Source organism: Pangasianodon hypophthalmus, chromosome 29, assembly GCF_027358585.1.
Source record: "Pangasianodon hypophthalmus isolate fPanHyp1 chromosome 29, fPanHyp1.pri, whole genome shotgun sequence".
In the NCBI taxonomy this organism is placed as follows: domain Eukaryota; kingdom Metazoa; phylum Chordata; class Actinopteri; order Siluriformes; family Pangasiidae; genus Pangasianodon; species Pangasianodon hypophthalmus.
The window spans coordinates 15,538,004-15,557,222 of NC_069738.1; the positions used below are offsets into that span (position 1 = coordinate 15,538,004).

At 42.8% G+C, this 19,219-nt stretch overlaps 1 protein-coding gene across 1 annotated transcript; it reads left to right on the top strand.

Moving 5' to 3' along the window:
- Positions 1–863: 863 nt before the first annotated feature.
- On the top strand, positions 864–17,499 carry sdha (succinate dehydrogenase complex, subunit A, flavoprotein (Fp)). Its single transcript, XM_026928257.3, has 15 exons — positions 864–1,021; positions 2,394–2,477; positions 3,114–3,275; positions 4,476–4,619; positions 5,560–5,724; positions 5,853–6,001; positions 8,172–8,296; positions 9,445–9,613; positions 9,871–10,066; positions 11,350–11,521; positions 13,715–13,833; positions 15,006–15,117; positions 15,663–15,793; positions 16,061–16,174; positions 16,377–17,499. The coding sequence occupies exons 1-15, from the start codon at positions 962–964 to the stop codon at positions 16,461–16,463; spliced, it is 1,989 nt and encodes a 662-aa protein (XP_026784058.2). The 5' UTR covers positions 864–961; the 3' UTR covers positions 16,464–17,499.
- The last annotated feature ends 1,720 nt before the right edge of the window (positions 17,500–19,219 follow it).

Genomic DNA, 19,219 nt, shown 5'->3' on the forward strand with positions numbered 1-19,219 from the left:
AGGCCTATATTCTGATGACCACTAGTGTCTTTAGTGTGCAGTTGTACCATTTGGCTGGAAAGCTTCAACGCTTCATGAAGCTTCGTCTGGTCATCACTGTCAGTATCGTAAGCACCACCTGCCTGAGGTGTAAGATGTGTGAAAGGTGTAAAATCTCACTGATCACGCCACACAGCTACTAGTCCAGGCTCTTGTCATCTCAGAACTGGACTTCTGCAACGCACTACTCCTGGCCTCCCACCCAGCTCCATCAAACCCCTCAGATGATTCAGAACGCAGCAGCACACCTTGTTTTCAACCAGCGCAAAAAAACCCACATCCCACCCCTCTTCATCTCCCTCCACTGGCTTCCTGTAGCCACAGCATCAAATTCAAGGCCTTGATGCTCACGTATTAGATCTTGTCTGGAGCAGCACCTCTCTACATCAACACTGTCCTCGAGGTTCACGTTCCTCTCGCGACCTGAGATCAGTCAACGCCCGACGCCTGGTACTGTAGAGCCGGGCATGAGGTCCCTCTCCACAACCTTCTAACTGACCGTCCCTCAGTGGTGGAATGAACTTCTGTCACTATCCTCAAACAGACCCACCTAACTTATCCCCACTCCAAAACACCCTGCTCTCACACCTCTCCTCTACGCACTCCGCCCCTCTAGCACTCGGTTAAAACTCTTGTATGATAGCACCACTTGTGTTGCTCTCTGCTTGATGTATCACTTTGCTTTTATTTCCTCATTTGTAAGTCGCTTTGGATAAAAGCATCTGCTAAATGAATAAATGTAAATAAGGTGTGCGCATGCGCACTAATGGCAGCTCAGAGTACAGCTTTCTCAGCCCACCGGTCCAGTAGGTGGCAGTAATATCACCTGTCAGTGTGTTCACCGCCTCAGTGCGAAGTAGAAGTAGAAGAAGACGAGGACGAAGAAGGAGGAGACGAAGAAGAAGGTGACAACAGATCCAACATGGCTGCGCTCTTCGCCACTTCCCGTGTCCTCGGGAAAAAGGTCTTATCATCAAAAGCTGTAAGTAACTCAATAATGTCAGTGTAATGCTTGTGTGCTGGTGTGAAGGTCTTTAATCCGTGCGGAGCCTCTGCACATGTTCTGTCCAGTTATAATGAAGATGTCCTTTATATCGCAGGGTCAGTGCTAATGCTAATGCTAGTGTTAGTGTTGTGTAACTGTGTAGGTCAGTCAGGGCGAGTATAGAGTTATGATGTGAGAGTGTGTGTGTGTGTGTGTGTGTGTGTGTGTGAGAGTGTGTGTGTGTGTGATGTTGATGTAAATGCACTGATCCTGTTCAGATTTCAGCCTGAGCCTCTCCAGGAGAACAGCACAGCACCTGCCAGTCTCAAATAAGTGTTTTACTGTCGATTATTTACACTTACCGGCCACTTTAATAGGAACACCTGTACACCTGCTTGTTCATGCAGTTATCCAAACAGCTGCACATCATGTGTCAGCAGCGCAGCGTATAAAACCCTATAAAGTCAAGATCTTCGCTTCGTCTTCACATCAGGCATGAGAATGAGGGGGACTGTGATCTCCGTGCCTGTGGCGTGGTCGCTGGTGCGAGACGGGCTTGCTGATCTCCTCGGATTTTCACCAACACTATTTTGCTTATTTACAGTTAGGTCCTCTGGGCGTCCTGCGCTCTCACCTGCTCATGCTGCACATTTTTTAATCACAGAAATCACTGGCAGTTTGTAAATCATAATCTGATATTCTGGGGGCAGTTAATTCAAGTGTTACCGCAGTTTAAAATAAACACTGTTCAGAGAGATGTGTAGCACAGGCTCGTCACCAGAGAGTGTGCTGATGGGAAATCTGGTGGCCCTGTGTTTATCTATAATTCATCCACTCTTCAATGATCATAAACCAAACGTCAGACTTGAGAAAGCATTTTATTGCTGTTAATGCATTTAAATCTACTGCACACTTATTCAGAAATCTATAATAATAGCCTAAGAATAAATCAGACTACAGATCCATATAATTCACCTGAAAGGAGTCAGCAATAACAAGATTACATAAAATCCCAAAGTAAAAGCTTCATATAAAAATCCTTTTACATAGTCATCGTAAATTCATCAATTACCGACGTCAGCTGAAGCGAGCTTCTGACCTCACTCACACAACCTCAATTACAAATCCCCCCAATACATCTGACCACATTTAACCCTCTGCTGAATATTAACTGAGTTAATAGCATTAAACACTACTAACCAGTAAATGTGTCTAACCAGTGATTAGCAAGAAGTGTGTATAAATTGTTTAATAGGGAATCTGCCTGTGACTGTTTTTCTGCTCAGCTGCTTTTCTCTCATCAGTAAATGACTTTATAACATCTTAGGAGTTTGACCTAACCCACATGTTTTGTTACCTTTGTACCTAGTTAGCCCCAGGTTGCCCCGCCAGCCTCCGGAAGCTTCATTTCTCCATCTATGGGAAAAGGGGAGACGCCAAAGTCTCAGATGCTGTAAGTTATTTTCCTCTTTTTGTTGAATTTGACACACAGAAGACTCCTGTGATCTAATTATTAAAACTGAAACTGAGATCAGGTGTTAAGAGCTACATGACAAGTAGGGCTGTAAGTAGTGTTTCTTTTTGATAACATTGATAGGTTAATCGATTCTTTTTCCCAAAAACAACATTTATTAAAAAGATGCAGAGAAAATTAAGTGATGTAGCGTTTATCAAAACTAGTTCTTATAATCTAATTGATTCAAACAGCTTTCGCTACTCGCTGCTCAACACTGCAAAATGTTCGTCTCGTAGACTAATCGTTGGTTTTAGACGTTGCTCCGTCATTTTCAACCCACCGCGGTGTCAAAGTTCTGACTTTTTGGCTGAAATAGCATGAGGTATAATGTTTTCTGCTGCACAAATCTGTCATGAAGCCAGCAGTGTAGTGTAATGTAAAGAGTTGAGAGTTTTCTCTGGTGTCTTTCCATCAGGTGTGTTTTCAGTCTAAATGAAGTGACGTAGCGCTACAGTGCGCTTCATAACAGTCCAGCTCATCAGTGCTCCTCCCAATGCTAGTCTGTTCTTCCCTTTCTCAGTCCTAACACACACCTGGTTGCTCTGACGGTTGTGTACTTGTGTTTTGTTACAGATATCCACACATTATCCAGTGGTAGATCATGAGTTTGACGCTGTTGTGGTGGGAGCAGGTGGTGCTGGACTGCGTGCTGCGTTTGGGTTGTCAGAAGCTGGCTTCAATACAGCGTGTGTCACAAAGCTGTTCCCCACGCGCTCTCACACAGTGGCTGCACAGGTAAAAAGAAAACTTCCAGCACCATTACAGCATCTGTAATGCTTGGTTCAATATCTGTAACTTACTTGCTTTGGAAATCGCTAACATTTTCTCCCCAGTGTTCATATACAGGGGTGTCCTGTGTGACTGTTTAAACAATTAATAGCTCTGAATGTCTACTCTTGGTTTGAGCTCTGGGTTTCTCCTGTGAAACCTGCATTTTTGGTTAAAAAAGGATAAACCAACATTAAAACCAGAGAGCTGTCTATGGGAGAAAAGCAAGTCATTTTGAAACTGAGAAAAGAGGGAAAATCCCTCTTACACAAGCATTGGGCATAACCAATACAACAATTTGGAATGTGCTGAAAAGGAAAGAAATCACTGGTGTACTAACAAGCAGACATGGAACAGATCGGATGAGGAAAACAACAGCAGGTGATGACAGAAACATTGTGGAAGCTGTGAAGAAAAACCCAAAAACAACAGTCATTGACATCACCAACAACCTCCACAGGGCAGGGTGAAGGTACCACAATCCACTGTTTGAAGAAGACTTATAGAGAGCAGAAATATGGAGGCCACACCACAAGATGCAAACCTCTCATCAGCAGTAAGAATCAGAAGGCCAGACTGGAATTCACAGAGAAATACAAAGATGATCCACAAAGGTTCTGGAACCAAAATTAACCTCTACCAAAGTGATGGAAAGACCAAAGTGTGGAGAAAGAAAGGATCTGCTCATGATCCTAAACATACGAGCTCATGGGTGAAGCATGGTGGAGGTAGTGTCATGGCTTGGGCTTGCATGGCTGCTTCTGGAACAGACTCACTCATCTTTATTGATGAAGGAACTCATGATGGTAGCAGCAGAATGAATAATAGAGCAGTCTAAGCATACGACTCGCAGCGTCCCCGCTGTAGATATCCTTCCCCCTTTTCTTGGCTCTGACAAATCTGTTTGAAGCTGTTTCCATTTCGTCTTGACGGTTTCTTTGTCAGAACCAAGAGAACATGCAGTTTCTTGGCAGAGGTTTTTTACTGCTGTTCGGTCAGAGCGCAGAGCTGATGACGTGCCAGTTATGACTGCGGTGGGAATTATATCGTTACAGACTCCAACATTCTAACTGAACTAGCGGTTTAACGATTGTCAGATTTGGTTTTATTCATTGTATTGAATATCTGTAAAATACATTTCAGTAAAACACTTGTCATTTTCTCTAGGGTGGGATCAATGCAGCGCTTGGGAACATGGAGGAAGATGATTGGCGCTGGCACTTTTATGACACAGTAAAAGGATCTGATTGGTTGGGAGACCAGGATGCCATTCACTATATGACTGAACAGGCTCCTGCTGCCGTGGTTGAGGTGAGAGAGAGAAAACATATTCTTCTTATTACTTCACTCGTCCTGCCTCGTTTCCTTTCCTCATGTCTCTTCCTCAGTTCTTTGTGCCTCGCTTGAGGAGATGAGAAAAAGGAAACAGGAGGAGGAATAATGTGTGTGCAGATTTATCTGTTTTTACTCACTGAACATTCTGCTCATGACCTGATTTCTCTAACAGTTAAGTCAGACAGGTTTATAGGACTTTTATCAAAGTGGGTGGAGGCATTGTGTTTTTGAGTTATCCTTCCACGTGTCCAGCCGTCTGTCTGCGGCGTCCGTCTGAGATTCTCTTTACCGCGATATCTCCAGAGCGAGCGGTTCAATGTTTGTAGGATTTATGTGGAACTATGATCGTAACCAGCACGTAAACTGTTTCGATTTTTTGCAGTTGAATCAAACAGAGTCAAGGTCACAGCAAGGTCAAATGTCTGAAATAGTTTTTCTTCAGTAGCTTCCTTCATGTTTGAAGAATATCTTAAGGGTATTTCAGCCATAAATTAGGAGCAAGGACTAGACTTGGTGGTGGTGGTGTCCCTGTCCACGCCGCTGCTGTCGAGTTCTCCTCGATTTATATTATTAAAAATTTAGTTTAAAATGGTGTCTGTCATCAGCCGGCATTTGATGGGCCTCTGACACAACTGAATTAGGTGCTTTTTAGTTTTACTGGAATAAAAATCAGAGAAAGAATTTTATCCTTAGAAAAGCAATGCTTTCAATCTCTGATACAGAAAAGATTTTGTGCATAAAAATGTTGTAGTTAAGTGTATTGTCTTATCATAATATATAAGCTATTATTGCAATATCATTTATAAATATTCTATTGTTCATAATGGCCCTTTTTGTGCACATGCACCTCTCTCTCTCTCTCTCTCTCTCTCTCTCTCTCTCTCTCTGTGTGTCTCATGAATATGCATCACTCAAGCTGGAGAACTTTGGTATGCCGTTCAGCCGTACAGAGGATGGAAGAATCTACCAGCGTGCGTTTGGAGGTCAGAGTTTGAAGTACGGAAAAGGAGGCCAGGCTCACAGGTGCTGCTGCGTGGCCGACCGGACGGGTCACTCCCTTCTGCACACGCTGTATGGACGGGTGTGTCACAGTACCTACTGAGATCATTTAAAAGCGCTTTTCCTTGGGAAACGAAGTTTATATTCTGAGCATTGTGTTGCGCTGTCAGTGTTCAGGCTTAACTGTGTATTCTCCCTGTTGTGTGACAGTCTCTGAGGTACGACACAAGCTATTTTGTGGAGTATTTCGCCCTGGACCTGTTGATGGAGGAGGGGAAATGCGTAGGAGTCATAGCCTTGTGCATGGAAGATGGATCTATTCACCGCTTCAGGGCCAAAAACACAGTAATTGCCACAGGGTGAGAAAAAAACATAAAGCTTGTACACTTTCTGTTTCTCTTTTTTTGTGACTGTGCCAGTTTCCCTTTTATTCACTGTAGACTTTACAATCTAATGTTTTCACACTTGTGGGTTTTTTTTTCCCGGAACACGGGCTGCTTGAACCTCGAGTTAGGTGCTATGTTTGAGCCGTGGAACGGTCCAGATAACCGATCCCTGGTTCTCTTTAAAGTGGTAGTCTGGGGTTCTCTTCACCCGAGCCGGGGTGCAGTCCACATGGGGTGGATGTCCTCTGCGCTCTGCGCTGCCGAGTAATGTGATTGATTCTACTTGTAGCGTCCTGTTCCTGCTTCCGTGACGCCGGGGAAAGGGTTAATTCTGTTTTATAAAACCAGACTTTCAGGGCTAGAGTGCTGTAATTAGCTCACCTTTGTGGTGCGAGTGTTTGCAGTGAGAGCATTGTGAAAAACGCACATCTGCCCACCTGCACAGCAGAAAACGGTCTTATACGAGAACGGCTCCTTGTTTGTAGGTGTTCCTGCAAGATGACATCCATCCAAAACGTGCTCTTCTTCCTCACTTCAGTGTTGGGGTTCAGCATTTTGTACAGAATTGTGCAATCGATCCACAGTTTGGAAGGAACCCAAACCTGTGATTATGAGCCCCGCCCCCAAACAAGCCCAGAATCAGTCCTTTGTCGTTGATGTCTTGTCTTTTCTGGTGTTTTTGATGTAAATTCCCGTTGTCATTGCTTTGTGGTGTTTTTATTCTCTTTTATTCTCTATTTGTTTCTTTTTTTTAGATATTTATCTTTTGTCTTTTATGTACAGCACAGTGGTCAACTATTGTGCTATATAAATAAAATTTGATTTGATTTGATTTGAAAGATTCCTCGGAGCAATCCTATGCTGCGTGTGGTCTGATGTTTCTCCAGTTCCTCGCTCACAGCTCGTGGTTCTACCCGCAGTTACTTCCCTTTTACTGTTTGCACAAATATGGAAGAAAAACTGTGGTTTCATCTTATCCTCTCATACACAACCTCTCCTTAAATGTGTATAGAGATTAGGAAGAAAAGTAAAGCTTGGAAGGAAGTAGCAGAGATCGCTGGTGTCTCTGATGAGTGTCAGACAACCAAATTTCACTCTGTTTAGTGCTTTATTTAACTTGTGTTTTAGAAAACATTTTAAACAGCAGTAAATCATGTACTGTAGTAAAATGTGTGAGATTACTGTTACTCTTCAGAACTTAAAAAAACAAAACACTCTGACCGGACTGCTGTAACAAAAATAATTTGAGTTTTACAATATTATTTTGTTTTGAACTCTTTACAAAAGCAGAAGTGCAGGCAGCGTGGCCGACTTGGGCCCTGCTTGTGTGAGCGCTACGGGCCTGGGGTTAGGTGCCGTAGCGATGCACTGTTTGCTACTGAGCCTGCTCAGTTAGCTGGATTGTGCTCATTTGCAGAATCAGGATCTGGAATCAGGAATCAGGTTTCCTTCCATTCTCCCCAACATGTCTGGATCTCCCAGGGCGCCATCTGCTCAGAGCGTTCCCCATCTCCCGTCATCTGAGCAACCAGCAGTGATGCTAGCATGACTGAGTGGTTTTCTCTTCTGCATGCTGTACGCTGCTGACACGCAGTACAGAGACAGGAGTCGGATCCATTCATCCCTCATTCTCTGTGCTGGCTCAGGTTCTCCTCACCACCATCTGCTCATCCCCTGCCCTCAGACTAGCAGGCCTGTGGCTGCACATCGTTAGCATGGTTGATTTGGTTTTTCCCTTCACACAAAGGATGTTTCGTTCTTTTGAAAACGCACTGAGTGGCTAACCGAGCCGTGGTGCCTGACTCTCTCTCTCTCTCTCTCTCTCTCTCTCTCTCTCTCACCTCGCACTAGGCGGTGGAGGCTTCGTGCTTTCGGGTTGTTTTTGTATTTTTGTTAGTGTGATATCTCCAGAACAAGTGGCCGAATGTTTGTAGGATTTATGTGGACTTATGTTTATAACCAGCAGAAACTGATTATGATTTGAGTTGATCCAAACAGGGGCAAGGTCACAGCAAGGTCAAAGGTCCAGACTTGTCGGCAGTGGAGGCATCCCTGTGTGCATCACTGGCATCAAGTCCTACTTGTTTAATCATGTTTTTCATCCAGGTGTTGTTATATTCACTGAAAATGCATGTCTCCACAGTGGTTATGGACGCACTTACTTCAGCTGCACATCAGCCCACACTAGTACAGGAGACGGTACTGCCATGGTGACGCGTGCCGGCCTGCCCTGCCAGGATCTGGAGTTCGTTCAGTTCCACCCCACAGGTCAGGGGCCTCTTTTTCACTACACTTTTCAGTTTACAAAAGATTCTGTAGCAACTCTTTATAAATGTTGATGGTATAAATGGAGTGTCCCTCTTAATGAAGATGGCTTATTTGTGTTCTAATATGAAGTTGCAAAGTGGTTAGGCTTCTGTGTTTTTACTCCTAATCTAATCTAATCTAATCTAATCTAATTCAATAAATCAACCACAAGGACTGATTCTTACTAGGGATGTACCTGCCTGACCCCGTGCTAGTTTATCCAGCTCATAAGAGATGCCCCGATACAGATAACTGATATCAGGTGACGCAGTGTGACATAAGGCAAGTGCACGTTGTCTTGTTAATGAACAAACAGCATGAAATAACAGCTGGATGTATTTCATGATTAATGACGGCAATCAAAGCAGAGCAGACTGCAAACTGTGCTCTGTGGTAATATCAGGAGGAGGAACTGAAGCATCCTCCTGCAATACACGTCACCTGATAAACGTCTTAAACATGAAACTCAGCTGCCAGAGTTAAGAGTGAACACACACACACACACACACACACACACACGTGCGCTTTTCATGGCTGCTGTTTAAACAGAGAGGAATAAAATGTTCAGTGACGTCCCTGATTAATACTAAAGGCCAGTTCACCCTGGACAAGTCGTATAAAGACCTCCTTCTGTTCCTTATTATTTTATTTTATTATTCAGAAGATTATATTATTATATTCAGAAGGTTATTTAGACCAAATAAACATGTCTGCTGGGTGAGTCTTCATCTGCACTTACAGCTGCAGGTCTTCTGAGATACAGCGTGTCTCTATCAGGTTTGCACATTTCTCGATCCTGAATGCTCATGCCATCACAAACCTTCTGTTTTATTTGGAAATAATTTTGTAAACTGTAGGCACTGTGTAGAGTGTTTTATCCTGAAGTTGCGTACTGTCCTTCTCCACTCGCAGCCTTCTAAAATCCTGGCATGAGAATGTGAAGCTTTGGGATTTGCTTTGACTTAATCCAGAGACCGGAGAGGCTGCGTAGTGTGTGTGTGTGTGTGTGTGTGTGTGTGTGTGTGTGTGTGTGTGTGTGTGTGTGTGTGTGTGTGTGCGGCCACAAAAAAGGTTACAGCCACATGACAGTTGTTTTTTTTTCTTTCTAGGCATCTATGGAGCTGGTTGTCTGATCACAGAGGGTTGTCGTGGTGAAGGTGGAATCCTGATTAACAGTGAAGGCGAGAGGTTTATGGAACGCTACGCTCCAAACGCTAAAGACCTGGCCTCCAGGGATGTGGTTTCACGCTCCATGACCATCGAAATCCGTGAGGGAAGGTATGGTTCTTCCATAAACACACACACACACACACACACACACACACACACACACACACACACACACACAGAGCCACATATTTGGCCGTATATGTTCAGATCATCTTTATTATCGCATTGATTGTAGCTGTGTGTACAGCAGAGGAAATAAAGCCCGAGAGTCATTATTAAGAAGTCATAGATATACAGGTGTTCCTATTAAAGTGGACTGCGAGTGGATGCCTAATGAAATACGACACTGTGTTGTCCTTGCTCAGAGGCGTAGGGCCAGAGAAAGACCATGTGTACCTCCAGCTCCACCACCTCCCCCCCCAGCAGCTGGCTTCCCGTCTGCCGGGAATCTCCGAGACCGCGATGATATTCGCTGGCGTGGACGTCACGAAGGAGCCCATCCCAGTCTTACCCACAGTTCACTACAACATGGGCGGCATCCCCACCAACTACAAGGGCCAGGTTCCTGTATTACTCATGTTATTTTGAGAGGATTATTTTTGTATGATTGAAGCATAAATTTAATTGACTCGTTAGATCAGTATCGGTACGTCTCAGCATGGCTGTAGTTTACAAAACCGATAAGATCGGAACTTTATTTCATTATCGATGAGTTGGACTGTGTTATGTGGAGCTTCATCACGTTAGGATTTAAAGCACTGATGGAAATCGGAGCAGACTACACCAGATTACACCTCTTTACGTTACACTCCACTGCTGGCTTCATGACATAATGTGTGTGTTCATGTGAGTAATATTTTAATTTGTGGTCAGTGTGAGAAACAGTGGAAGTGCGATGTCCTGCTGTACATGCTTCTGAGTCCTACCTTATCCGAGTTTATTCCCGCTGTGTCGCACATTTATGGTCCTATTTATCACTCTTTCCTGCTCTATCAGTAATCATTATCTCGTGATACTTTGACCAAAAGGTCAGTGCTTTGTTTGACAGCTCGATGGGTTGAAAATGACTGAACATGGTCTCGAATGAGTGATTAGTCTACGAGACGAAGGTTTTCTCTCTTCATAACACAGCTCGAGTCATGAAGCGTGCGCTGTGTGTGTGTTGGGCAGCGAGTAGTGAAGCGAATAAATGAAGTGTTTCGACTCAGTAATGCTGATAAACACTACATTGTTTAATATTCTTAGCATAGACAGTATATATTTTTATTTAACATTGTGTTATCAAGTCATCAAGCCTCCATCCTGCTTTCAGTTCACGTGGAAATTGATCCCGAAAAAGAGCCGATTGACGGTAATGAAATGTACGAGTCTGGCTCCTCTGAAGGTCTCGTCCTCATGTCGTCTCAGGGAGTTTTTCTTTGCTCATTAGGGATAAATTTATAAATTAAATTTTTATATGTGGATTTCTGTGAAGCTGCTGTGTCACAATGTCCATTGTTAAAAGCACTATATAAATAAAATCAAATTGAATTGAAGAGTCTAAAGCTCGGAGTCGATTCTCAGAGTTGAAAACGATTCACCGCGCACACACACACGGAACACAACGTTAATTTATCAAACTGCATGAGAGTTTCAGTTAGCGTGACAGCCACAGATATTTATTTCGCCTTTATATTGAATTTGTTTGGTCAGAATTGAACAAATCAGTACAAACAAATCTATAAAAACATGTGGAATATCGTTGCTTTGTGTTAGTCTGAGTGCCTCATTTGGTCAGCATAAGCACTTGATGATATTCTCATGCTGTGACAGTAGTAATATATGAGGGTTTATTTTCTGCATAGGTCATCACCCACAAGGATGGTGAGGATAGGGTAGTGCCAGGGTTGTACGCCTGCGGTGAATCCGGCTGTGCCTCTGTACATGGTGCCAACCGCTTGGGAGCCAACTCGCTGCTGGATCTCGTGGTGTTTGGCCGTGCGTGTGCTCTCACCATTGCCGAAAACAACACTCCAGGTAGGCAGAAGCATTTTACACCTGTTCACAGCCCTGTAGTTCTGCACTCATACTGTAAGCACCGCATTTAGCTTGTTTTATGGGTGGAAAGGAATACTGTGATTATACTGTTGAACTATTTTAGCCATTCACATTAATAGTAGGGCTGCACTCATACAAAATATTCAGCTGCTTATACTACACGAGTAATAAACATTTAAACTTAATCAAGCTCACACTCCCTCTTCTGAAGAAGTAACTTCCCTTCGTATCTCGCAGCAGGAGCTACAGAGGTTTAAAAAACACACTTGTCACTGCATCCTGGCTGATGGAAAGCAATCTCTGCAGCCATAGTGGAGAGCACAGGATTTAAAAACACATCTGAGCTACAGAGAGCTGCGTGACTTTCACAGCACAGTCACTAACAGCTGAATGTGAAATAAAGTGTCCCACGCTTCAGACACGCCAGCAGGGTTGCCAGGGTTGCGGTTTTTACACCAAGCTGGGCTAGTTACGAAACAACTAATCAGAAACGTCAGTGCATTACAGTGAAGGAAAGAAGATGGCGCCATCCTATGGCAACACGCTATGTGCTGCTCCGTACAAACGTTTTGTTTATTTGTACGTCACGTTGTTGTTTTGTGCTCTTTACTTCTACACGGCTGTACTCCTTCTGTGGTGTGTGTGATTGTCAGTCTTTATTAGACATCAGCAACACCTTCTCTAGCTGTCTAAAAACCTCTGGGAATATCACGAGACTTTCTCTGAAACTTCAGCCAACAGTAGCGAGCACCAGGCCTCTGGGAGGAGGAGAGGGAGGCGTAGCAGCACCCTGGTGAGACTCCGGCCGTGTCCTGTCCCGCCCACTCTGCCCAGCTTTCTGGCTAAAGTCAGGTCTCTTCAAAACAAACTGGATGAAACTTCACTGCAGTACCATCTCACAACGCACCCAACTAGCAGCTCCACACTGTAGTTAACAGTTTCTTTATGCCTCTGCGTAAAAAGGAAATGCCAGGCTCCCATCCCAGTACCATCCCAGTGCTCTCACGTCTGTCATGATGAAGTGACGTGACATGATCACATCACGCAGTTCCTGCAGATTGTTCAGCTGCACTTTTGTGCTGCGAGTCTCCCGTTCTACCGCGTCCCAAAGGTGCTCTACTGGATTCAGATCCGGTGACTGTGCAGGCCACTGAAGAACCCTGAACTCATCGTCATGTTCATGAAGCCAGTTTGAGACGACCTTTGCGTGGTGTGTTATCATGCTGGAATGATAAGCCATCAGAAGATGGTAAATTGTGGCCATGAAGGGATGCACATGTTCAGTAACAATACTCAAATACACTGTGGCATTCAAGTGATGATTGATTGGTAGTAACAGGCCCAAAGTGTGCCAAGAAAACACTCCCCACACCATCACACTACCTCCACCAGTCTGGCAGGTCGGGTCCATGGATTCATGCTGCTGGTGCTGAATTCTGACCCTAACATCTGTGTTCTTCAGCAGAAATCCAGATTCCTCAGACCAGGCTACGTTTCTCCAGTCTTCATCTGTCCAGTTGTGGTGAGTCTGTGCCCACTGCAGCCTCAGCTTTCTGTTCCTGGGTGACAGAAGTGGAACCCGACGTGGTCTTCTGCTGTTGTGCATTCTGAGATGCTGTTCTGCTCACCACAGTTGTACAGAGTGATTATCTGAGTTACTGTAGCCTTTCTGTCAGCTCGAGCCAGTCTGGCCGTTCTCCACTGACCTCAACATCAACAAGGCGTTTCCGTCTGCAGAACTGCAGCTCACTGTTCACTATTCTGAGTAAACTCTAGAGACTGTTGTGTGTGAAATTCCCAAGAGATCAGCAGTTACGGAAATACATCTGGCACCAAGAAGTCACAGAGATCACACTTTTTTCCTCATTCTGATGGTTGATGTGAACATTACCCGAAGCTGCTGTCCTGATTCGGCATGATTTTATGCATTGCGCTGCCACATGATTGGCTGATTTAGATAACTGCATAAATGAGCAGGTGTTCCTAATAAAGTGCTCAGTGAGTGTTGGTAAATCCTGTGTTTTTTTTTTTTTTGTTTTTTTTATGCTATTTCCATAACATGAACATTTCATACTATTCCATCCCTAGGTTGACTGATGGAAAAAAGGTTAGCTATGAGAGGAACTGTTTAAGGAGCTGTGTATTTTCTGTGTTCTTATTTTGCTGAAACAGGAGAGAAGCTTGAACCCCTGAAGCCTAATGCAGGAGAGGAATCTGTCGCTAACCTGGACAAAATACGCTTTGCTAACGGCTCTACCAGGACTTCTGAGATCAGGCTTAACATGCAGAAGGTACTAAATAATACAGTAGTTTCATCTGTATCATTTTTGAAAGTAGGGGGTTTACTTCAGGGTTAAAAAAAAAAAGAAAAGAAACAAATGGTGTAAAATCCCAATTCTCAAGAAGCGTTTGAAATTCAGATTTTAATTCACGTATAAATTTATACTGATACAGAAAGAGGAATGTGTATAAAAATGAAGTTGTAGTGTAAAACCATATGTTTGTTTACACCATAAAGTTTAAGGTTTTAGTTTCATTGTCATTTATTTACTTCCCCACAGTTCCGATACTTAGACGTTAGGATTTGTACGCTCCACCTAAAAGTGTGCTGTTTTTAACTCGTCTTCAGCAACACAGCTGGAATTCCAAGCAGCTTCCCAGTCAGTCCATATCACAGGGCATTGTTCTCTTTTGTTCTTTACTGTGTTCACTTTCTTTCTTTTCATTTTTTAAAAAAAGTAATATATTCTCCCACGCTCGGATGCATTTGCAGTTGAATAGACTGAAACAGCATGAAGGATATATTGCTATGTTTGACAGACAACCTGAAGTCTCCCCATGCTGGCACTCTGATCACCCCAGTCAGGGTCACAGCAACAGGCTCCCAATCGACCCCAAATGGACCCCAAGCCTTGATCACACTACATTTATTTAATTTCGGGTGTATAAAGTAGGACTATAGTAATATTTGAGCTTTTTATCATGTTATGTCACATACTGCTTTCTTAAGTTTGAGTAACACAGAATTTTGCCTTTAATTGAAAAAAGCCTCACTTATAAAAGCCTCTCATTGATGTAGTTTTAATGTTCGTGACTTCAACCAGTTGTTGGTCAAAGATTGTTAAGAAGATAAAAATCCCTTTACTGCACACATCATCTCCTTCCTCTGTCCGGGCTCAATCTCTGTCTGCCTGGAAATGGATGGTAATAAAAAGCAAAAAGAGAAATAAATACGGAGTTGCTGAGAAAGCAGCAGGGCCTCCGAGGCCGTCCTCAGACCTGACTGTGCAGCATGCACCCAGTAACGCGTGTAATCGCTTAGGAATTAGGACCTTAAACTGAAATAGCAACATGCGTGTGAGCCAGTTTATTTATTTTCCTTAGAACTGGTAGCACTTATCATTTTTGAGCTAGATTTACACAGGCTTAATACAAACTCCTACCTCCCTGTGTTGGTTCTCAGACTATGCAGACTCACGCTGCAGTGTTTCGTACCGGAGATGTCTTGAAGGAAGGTTGTGTTAAGATGGACGCCCTGTATCAGACGTTAGACGACATCAAGACGTTTGACAGAGGTTGGTCTTTTTTTTTTTTTTTTTATTTTGTGTGGAAACAAATATAATGTACTATAGTACTTGCTATAGCTAAAGGACGTTCTAACACTTCACAAATATATTTAAAATATCTTTGGGTAAAATTAAAGAACTGAGTTCAGGCTTAATACGACATTTGTATAGAAAAATCTCTCAAAGGTGTAAAGGAAAGAATAGGCCAGAGTTCATATCACTCAGCTTCACCTCCAAAACTCTCCGCCCTGAATGGTTAATGAGCCTCTCGCCACGTGCTCGTAGACGGTTAAATGAAAGAATAGAAAAGTTCATTGTGTGCGTTCGTGCGTGTGCATGCGTGCGTGTGTGTGCGTGTGCGTGCGTGCGTGTGTGTGCGCGTGTGCATGTGTGTGTGCTACAGTGCATCACTCAGACGGAAGGAGGGGAAGTAGCAGTACACACTTTATTGTATAAACTCGATAAGTGAAGCCCTACTGCGGTAATATCAGCAGTGATGTTGGTATGTTTCACACACAGTCTAATGTGGAGCTTCTGTTGCTGTGCTGTCTCAGGTATCGTCTGGAACTCTGACCTAGTGGAGACTCTGGAGCTGCAGAATCTGATGCTGAATGCTGTGCAGACGATCCACTCGGCTGAGGCTCGCAAAGAAAGCAGAGGGGCGCACGCCCGGGAAGATTTCAAAGCAAGTTACAGTCCATCACATCTATTAGTTTCTTACTATAGTCAGATTTAACACCAGCGTTTAGAACTCGGAAACGTAGTTTTTGTGTCAGACTATTTTTAATGCAGTTGAATAGAAATGAACCAGTAGCACATCTTGTATTAGTCTGTATTGTTGTGCCATTGACTGTGTGTGTGTGTGTGTGTGTGTGTGTGTGTGTGTGTGTGTGTGTGTGTGTGTGTGTGTGTGTGTGTGTGTGTGTGTGACACTCTTTGATGTCTCCCCTAGGTGCGTGTGGATGAGTATGATTACTCAAAGCCATTGCAGGGTCAACAGAAGAGGCCTTTCGAGGAGCACTGGAGGAAGCACACTCTGTCATACACAGATCCAAAGACAGGAAAGGTATTATTATATTAGCTTTGGGTGTTTAGCATAAGAGTTTTAATCACTGTTGGGTTAAGAATGTCTTTTTTTGCCACATGATGAGGCATTTGCCATTTTGATGATGACATTTAAAAGTTATGTGTTTCCTGACTGTTTCATTAAGTAACTCTTTTTGCTCGTCATGTCACACTTTAATGTCGTATAAACTTTACTGTCGTAGGTCACTCTGGAGTATAGACCTGTGATCGATGACTCTCTGAACGATGAAGACTGTGCCGCCATTCCACCTGCTATCCGCTCCTATTAAACACAGCCGCACCGTTTACTATTTATCAATAACATGCTCAGTCTCAGTCTTCAGGTACATTACAGGACATTTGTGTTAAACTCTGGCTTTCTAGGTGACACTGCTAATAAAGAAATACAAAAAATAGAGAAATATGGAACTTATGTAAAAAATATTGTCCGAAAATAGTCCAGGTAAATATATTGTTTCCTGCAGCTAGCACTTAAGACATAATTAAATTCCAGATGTACTTGTGTTCCACTGAATGAGCCTTGTTTATCAAGCTTCATGTGAATAAATCTGTTCATCAGTCACTCATAGTTGGTTCAGAAAAGCATTCATATCCTACAAGAGCTCCTGAGTTTGTGTAAATTTACGTTTAAGGACATTCGCGAATGTGAGCCTTGAGCGATCGACTTACACATGTAATATGGTGATGAGTGGCGCAGACACACACAAAGACACACACAAAGACACACACAAAGACACACACAAAGACACACACAAAGACACACACAAAGACACACACACCAATTTAATGAACATTTAATGAACATGGCATAAGAGATTTCTGGCCAACAATCACAGAGAAACTTGCACCAATAGAACCGTTTCCCTGTGTGATGGATCCAGTGTAGAAACTTTTCTCTCCATTTTCATGTCAAACTGTTTTCTTGTCACCTCAGTTAATTCCCAGCTAATTCACCTTTTCTGTGCGAGTGAAAATAACTTCTGCCTCTGTGAAATTCCTTTTCTCTTGCTGGTTTGTCCTGTGTGAGCTTTGCCTTTTATAGAGTTTTGTGGGCGGCACTAAATGCAAATGAGCTGTAGCGTGAATGCGCTTTGCACTTTACGAGTGAGTTGTAATCCATCAATGTACAGCATGAATATGAAGAAAATCAGCATTACTCAAACTTTTGCAAATCTGCTGGCAATTTTTAGTTCGGTTAGCTGACAAACATTTACACACCACTTGATAAATGAGGCCCAATTTTCCTGCGTGTTTTCAGCAATGTACTTTCCGCTCGATTCATTAAATTGCTTTCCAGCTACTTCACTCTGTTTGTTTTGGATGTCTTTATTATGGGGGTTACTGGGCTATAAAAAGTGACTTTAAGTCCTTCTGCTGTTTTCTCTTCTAATTGCACTGAATCCTTGATGAGACGCACACCACATAAAATAATCTGATTGGCCCCTTACACTTTTTTTTTCCCTGCTCTGATGAGATGCTGTGTTCTGTCGCACTGTTCACCGTCTGATCTTCAGCATGTCATTAAAAACTTGTACTTAACAGCATGCATGCTGTCTACCAAAGCTGCAGCCAACAGACCATCACTAGCTGATTCACGCCCCCTGCAAATTTCCACAACTTAAGATGGCAGGGGAAGGCTCATTAATATTCATGAGGGAAGCGCTACCTGATTGGCCGGTGAAACAACACGGCTCTGACACTTCATGCTGCACTTCAGATTTCTGCTCCTCAGTCTGTTTGTATTTCAGTGTAAAATGTGTAAATAAAACAACACATAATTTGCATTCATTTTTGCATGATAATAAACAATAACTAAATATTAATAAAGCTATAAATAAACAACTTTATTGTTAGTTAATGTGCAGTTTGAATAACAAGATCAATACACATGGTGGGAAATGTGTAAATGCTTAGCATGACTCTTACTCATTGGAACTTGATCTGTCACGTGAGTAGAGCAAACCTTCTCATCAAGCATCTCATCGAGTGTTCTGTATTTGTACATCAAAATCGCTAAATGAACAGTGATATCTGCCATTTGGCTCGATGTTGGGGTTTTCCATGGTTCTTAAAACTCTAGTGCAGTATGAAGTGTCAGAGCTGGATTGTTTCACCGGCCAATCAGGTAGCACTTCTCTCATGAATATTAATGAGCGTTCCTCTTCCACGCTGCATTTTGGAAAGTTGCTGCCCCGATTTGCACCACACGAGTTATGTAATTACAACATGTCACAACTACCAGTTGAGCTGTCCGATTTCCATAAATGTCTGATGCTGTTTTAGTTGGAAGAACCAAGATAATCAATTTAAAAATAAATTTATATTGCACTTGAAGATGATTGACCAGGCTATTTTGCATCAAGTCCAACATTATCTACTGTATTAATAACAACAGTCTTTTATATAGTGAGTCCATAAAACTCTGAAAAGCATTTGGTTTACTGACTTGCGTCAACATACAGTGCCTTGTAAATAAGTATTTGCCCCCTTCTTGATTTCTTCTAATTTTGCATATTTGTCACACTTACAGTCATGGGAAAAAGAGAGTACTTCCTCCTTCAATTATATGCTTTTATTTATCAGGTCCTAAATAATAATTGTGTGTTACTCACCATCTTCTATAAACAAACAAATAACCTCAGATGACAACAAAAAACACAACAGATTTTAATATGCAGTCATTTTTTCCCAAAAAGTAAACCAACATTCAGAAACCAGGTGGGAAAAAATAAGTGCACCCTATAATTCAGTAACGTGTAGGAGCACCTTTAGCAACAATAACTTGAAGTAAATGTTTTCTGTAGGAGTTTCAGTCTCTCACAACCTTCTGGAGAAATTTTCACCCACTCTTCTTTACAACATGCTTCAGTTCATTGGTGTTTGAGGGCATTCGTTTACGCACAGCTCTCTGAAGATCCCACCACGGCATCTCAATGGGGTTGAGGTCTGGACTTTGACTCGCCCGTTCCAACACATTCATTTGTTTTTTCTTTAGCCACTCAGATGTCGATTTGCTGTTGTATTT

Excerpts from the sequence above, each read along its gene's own strand:
- sdha (XM_026928257.3), top strand. The coding sequence starts at position 962 with ATGGCTGCGCTCTTCGCCACTTCCCGTGTCCTCGGGAAAAAGGTCTTA. Across the intron at positions 3,276-4,475 it reads CTCACACAGTGGCTGCACAG|GGTGGGATCAATGCAGCGCT; the intron begins GTAAAAAGAAAA and ends CATTTTCTCTAG. Across the intron at positions 9,614-9,870 it reads ATCGAAATCCGTGAGGGAAG|AGGCGTAGGGCCAGAGAAAG; the intron begins GTATGGTTCTTC and ends GTCCTTGCTCAG.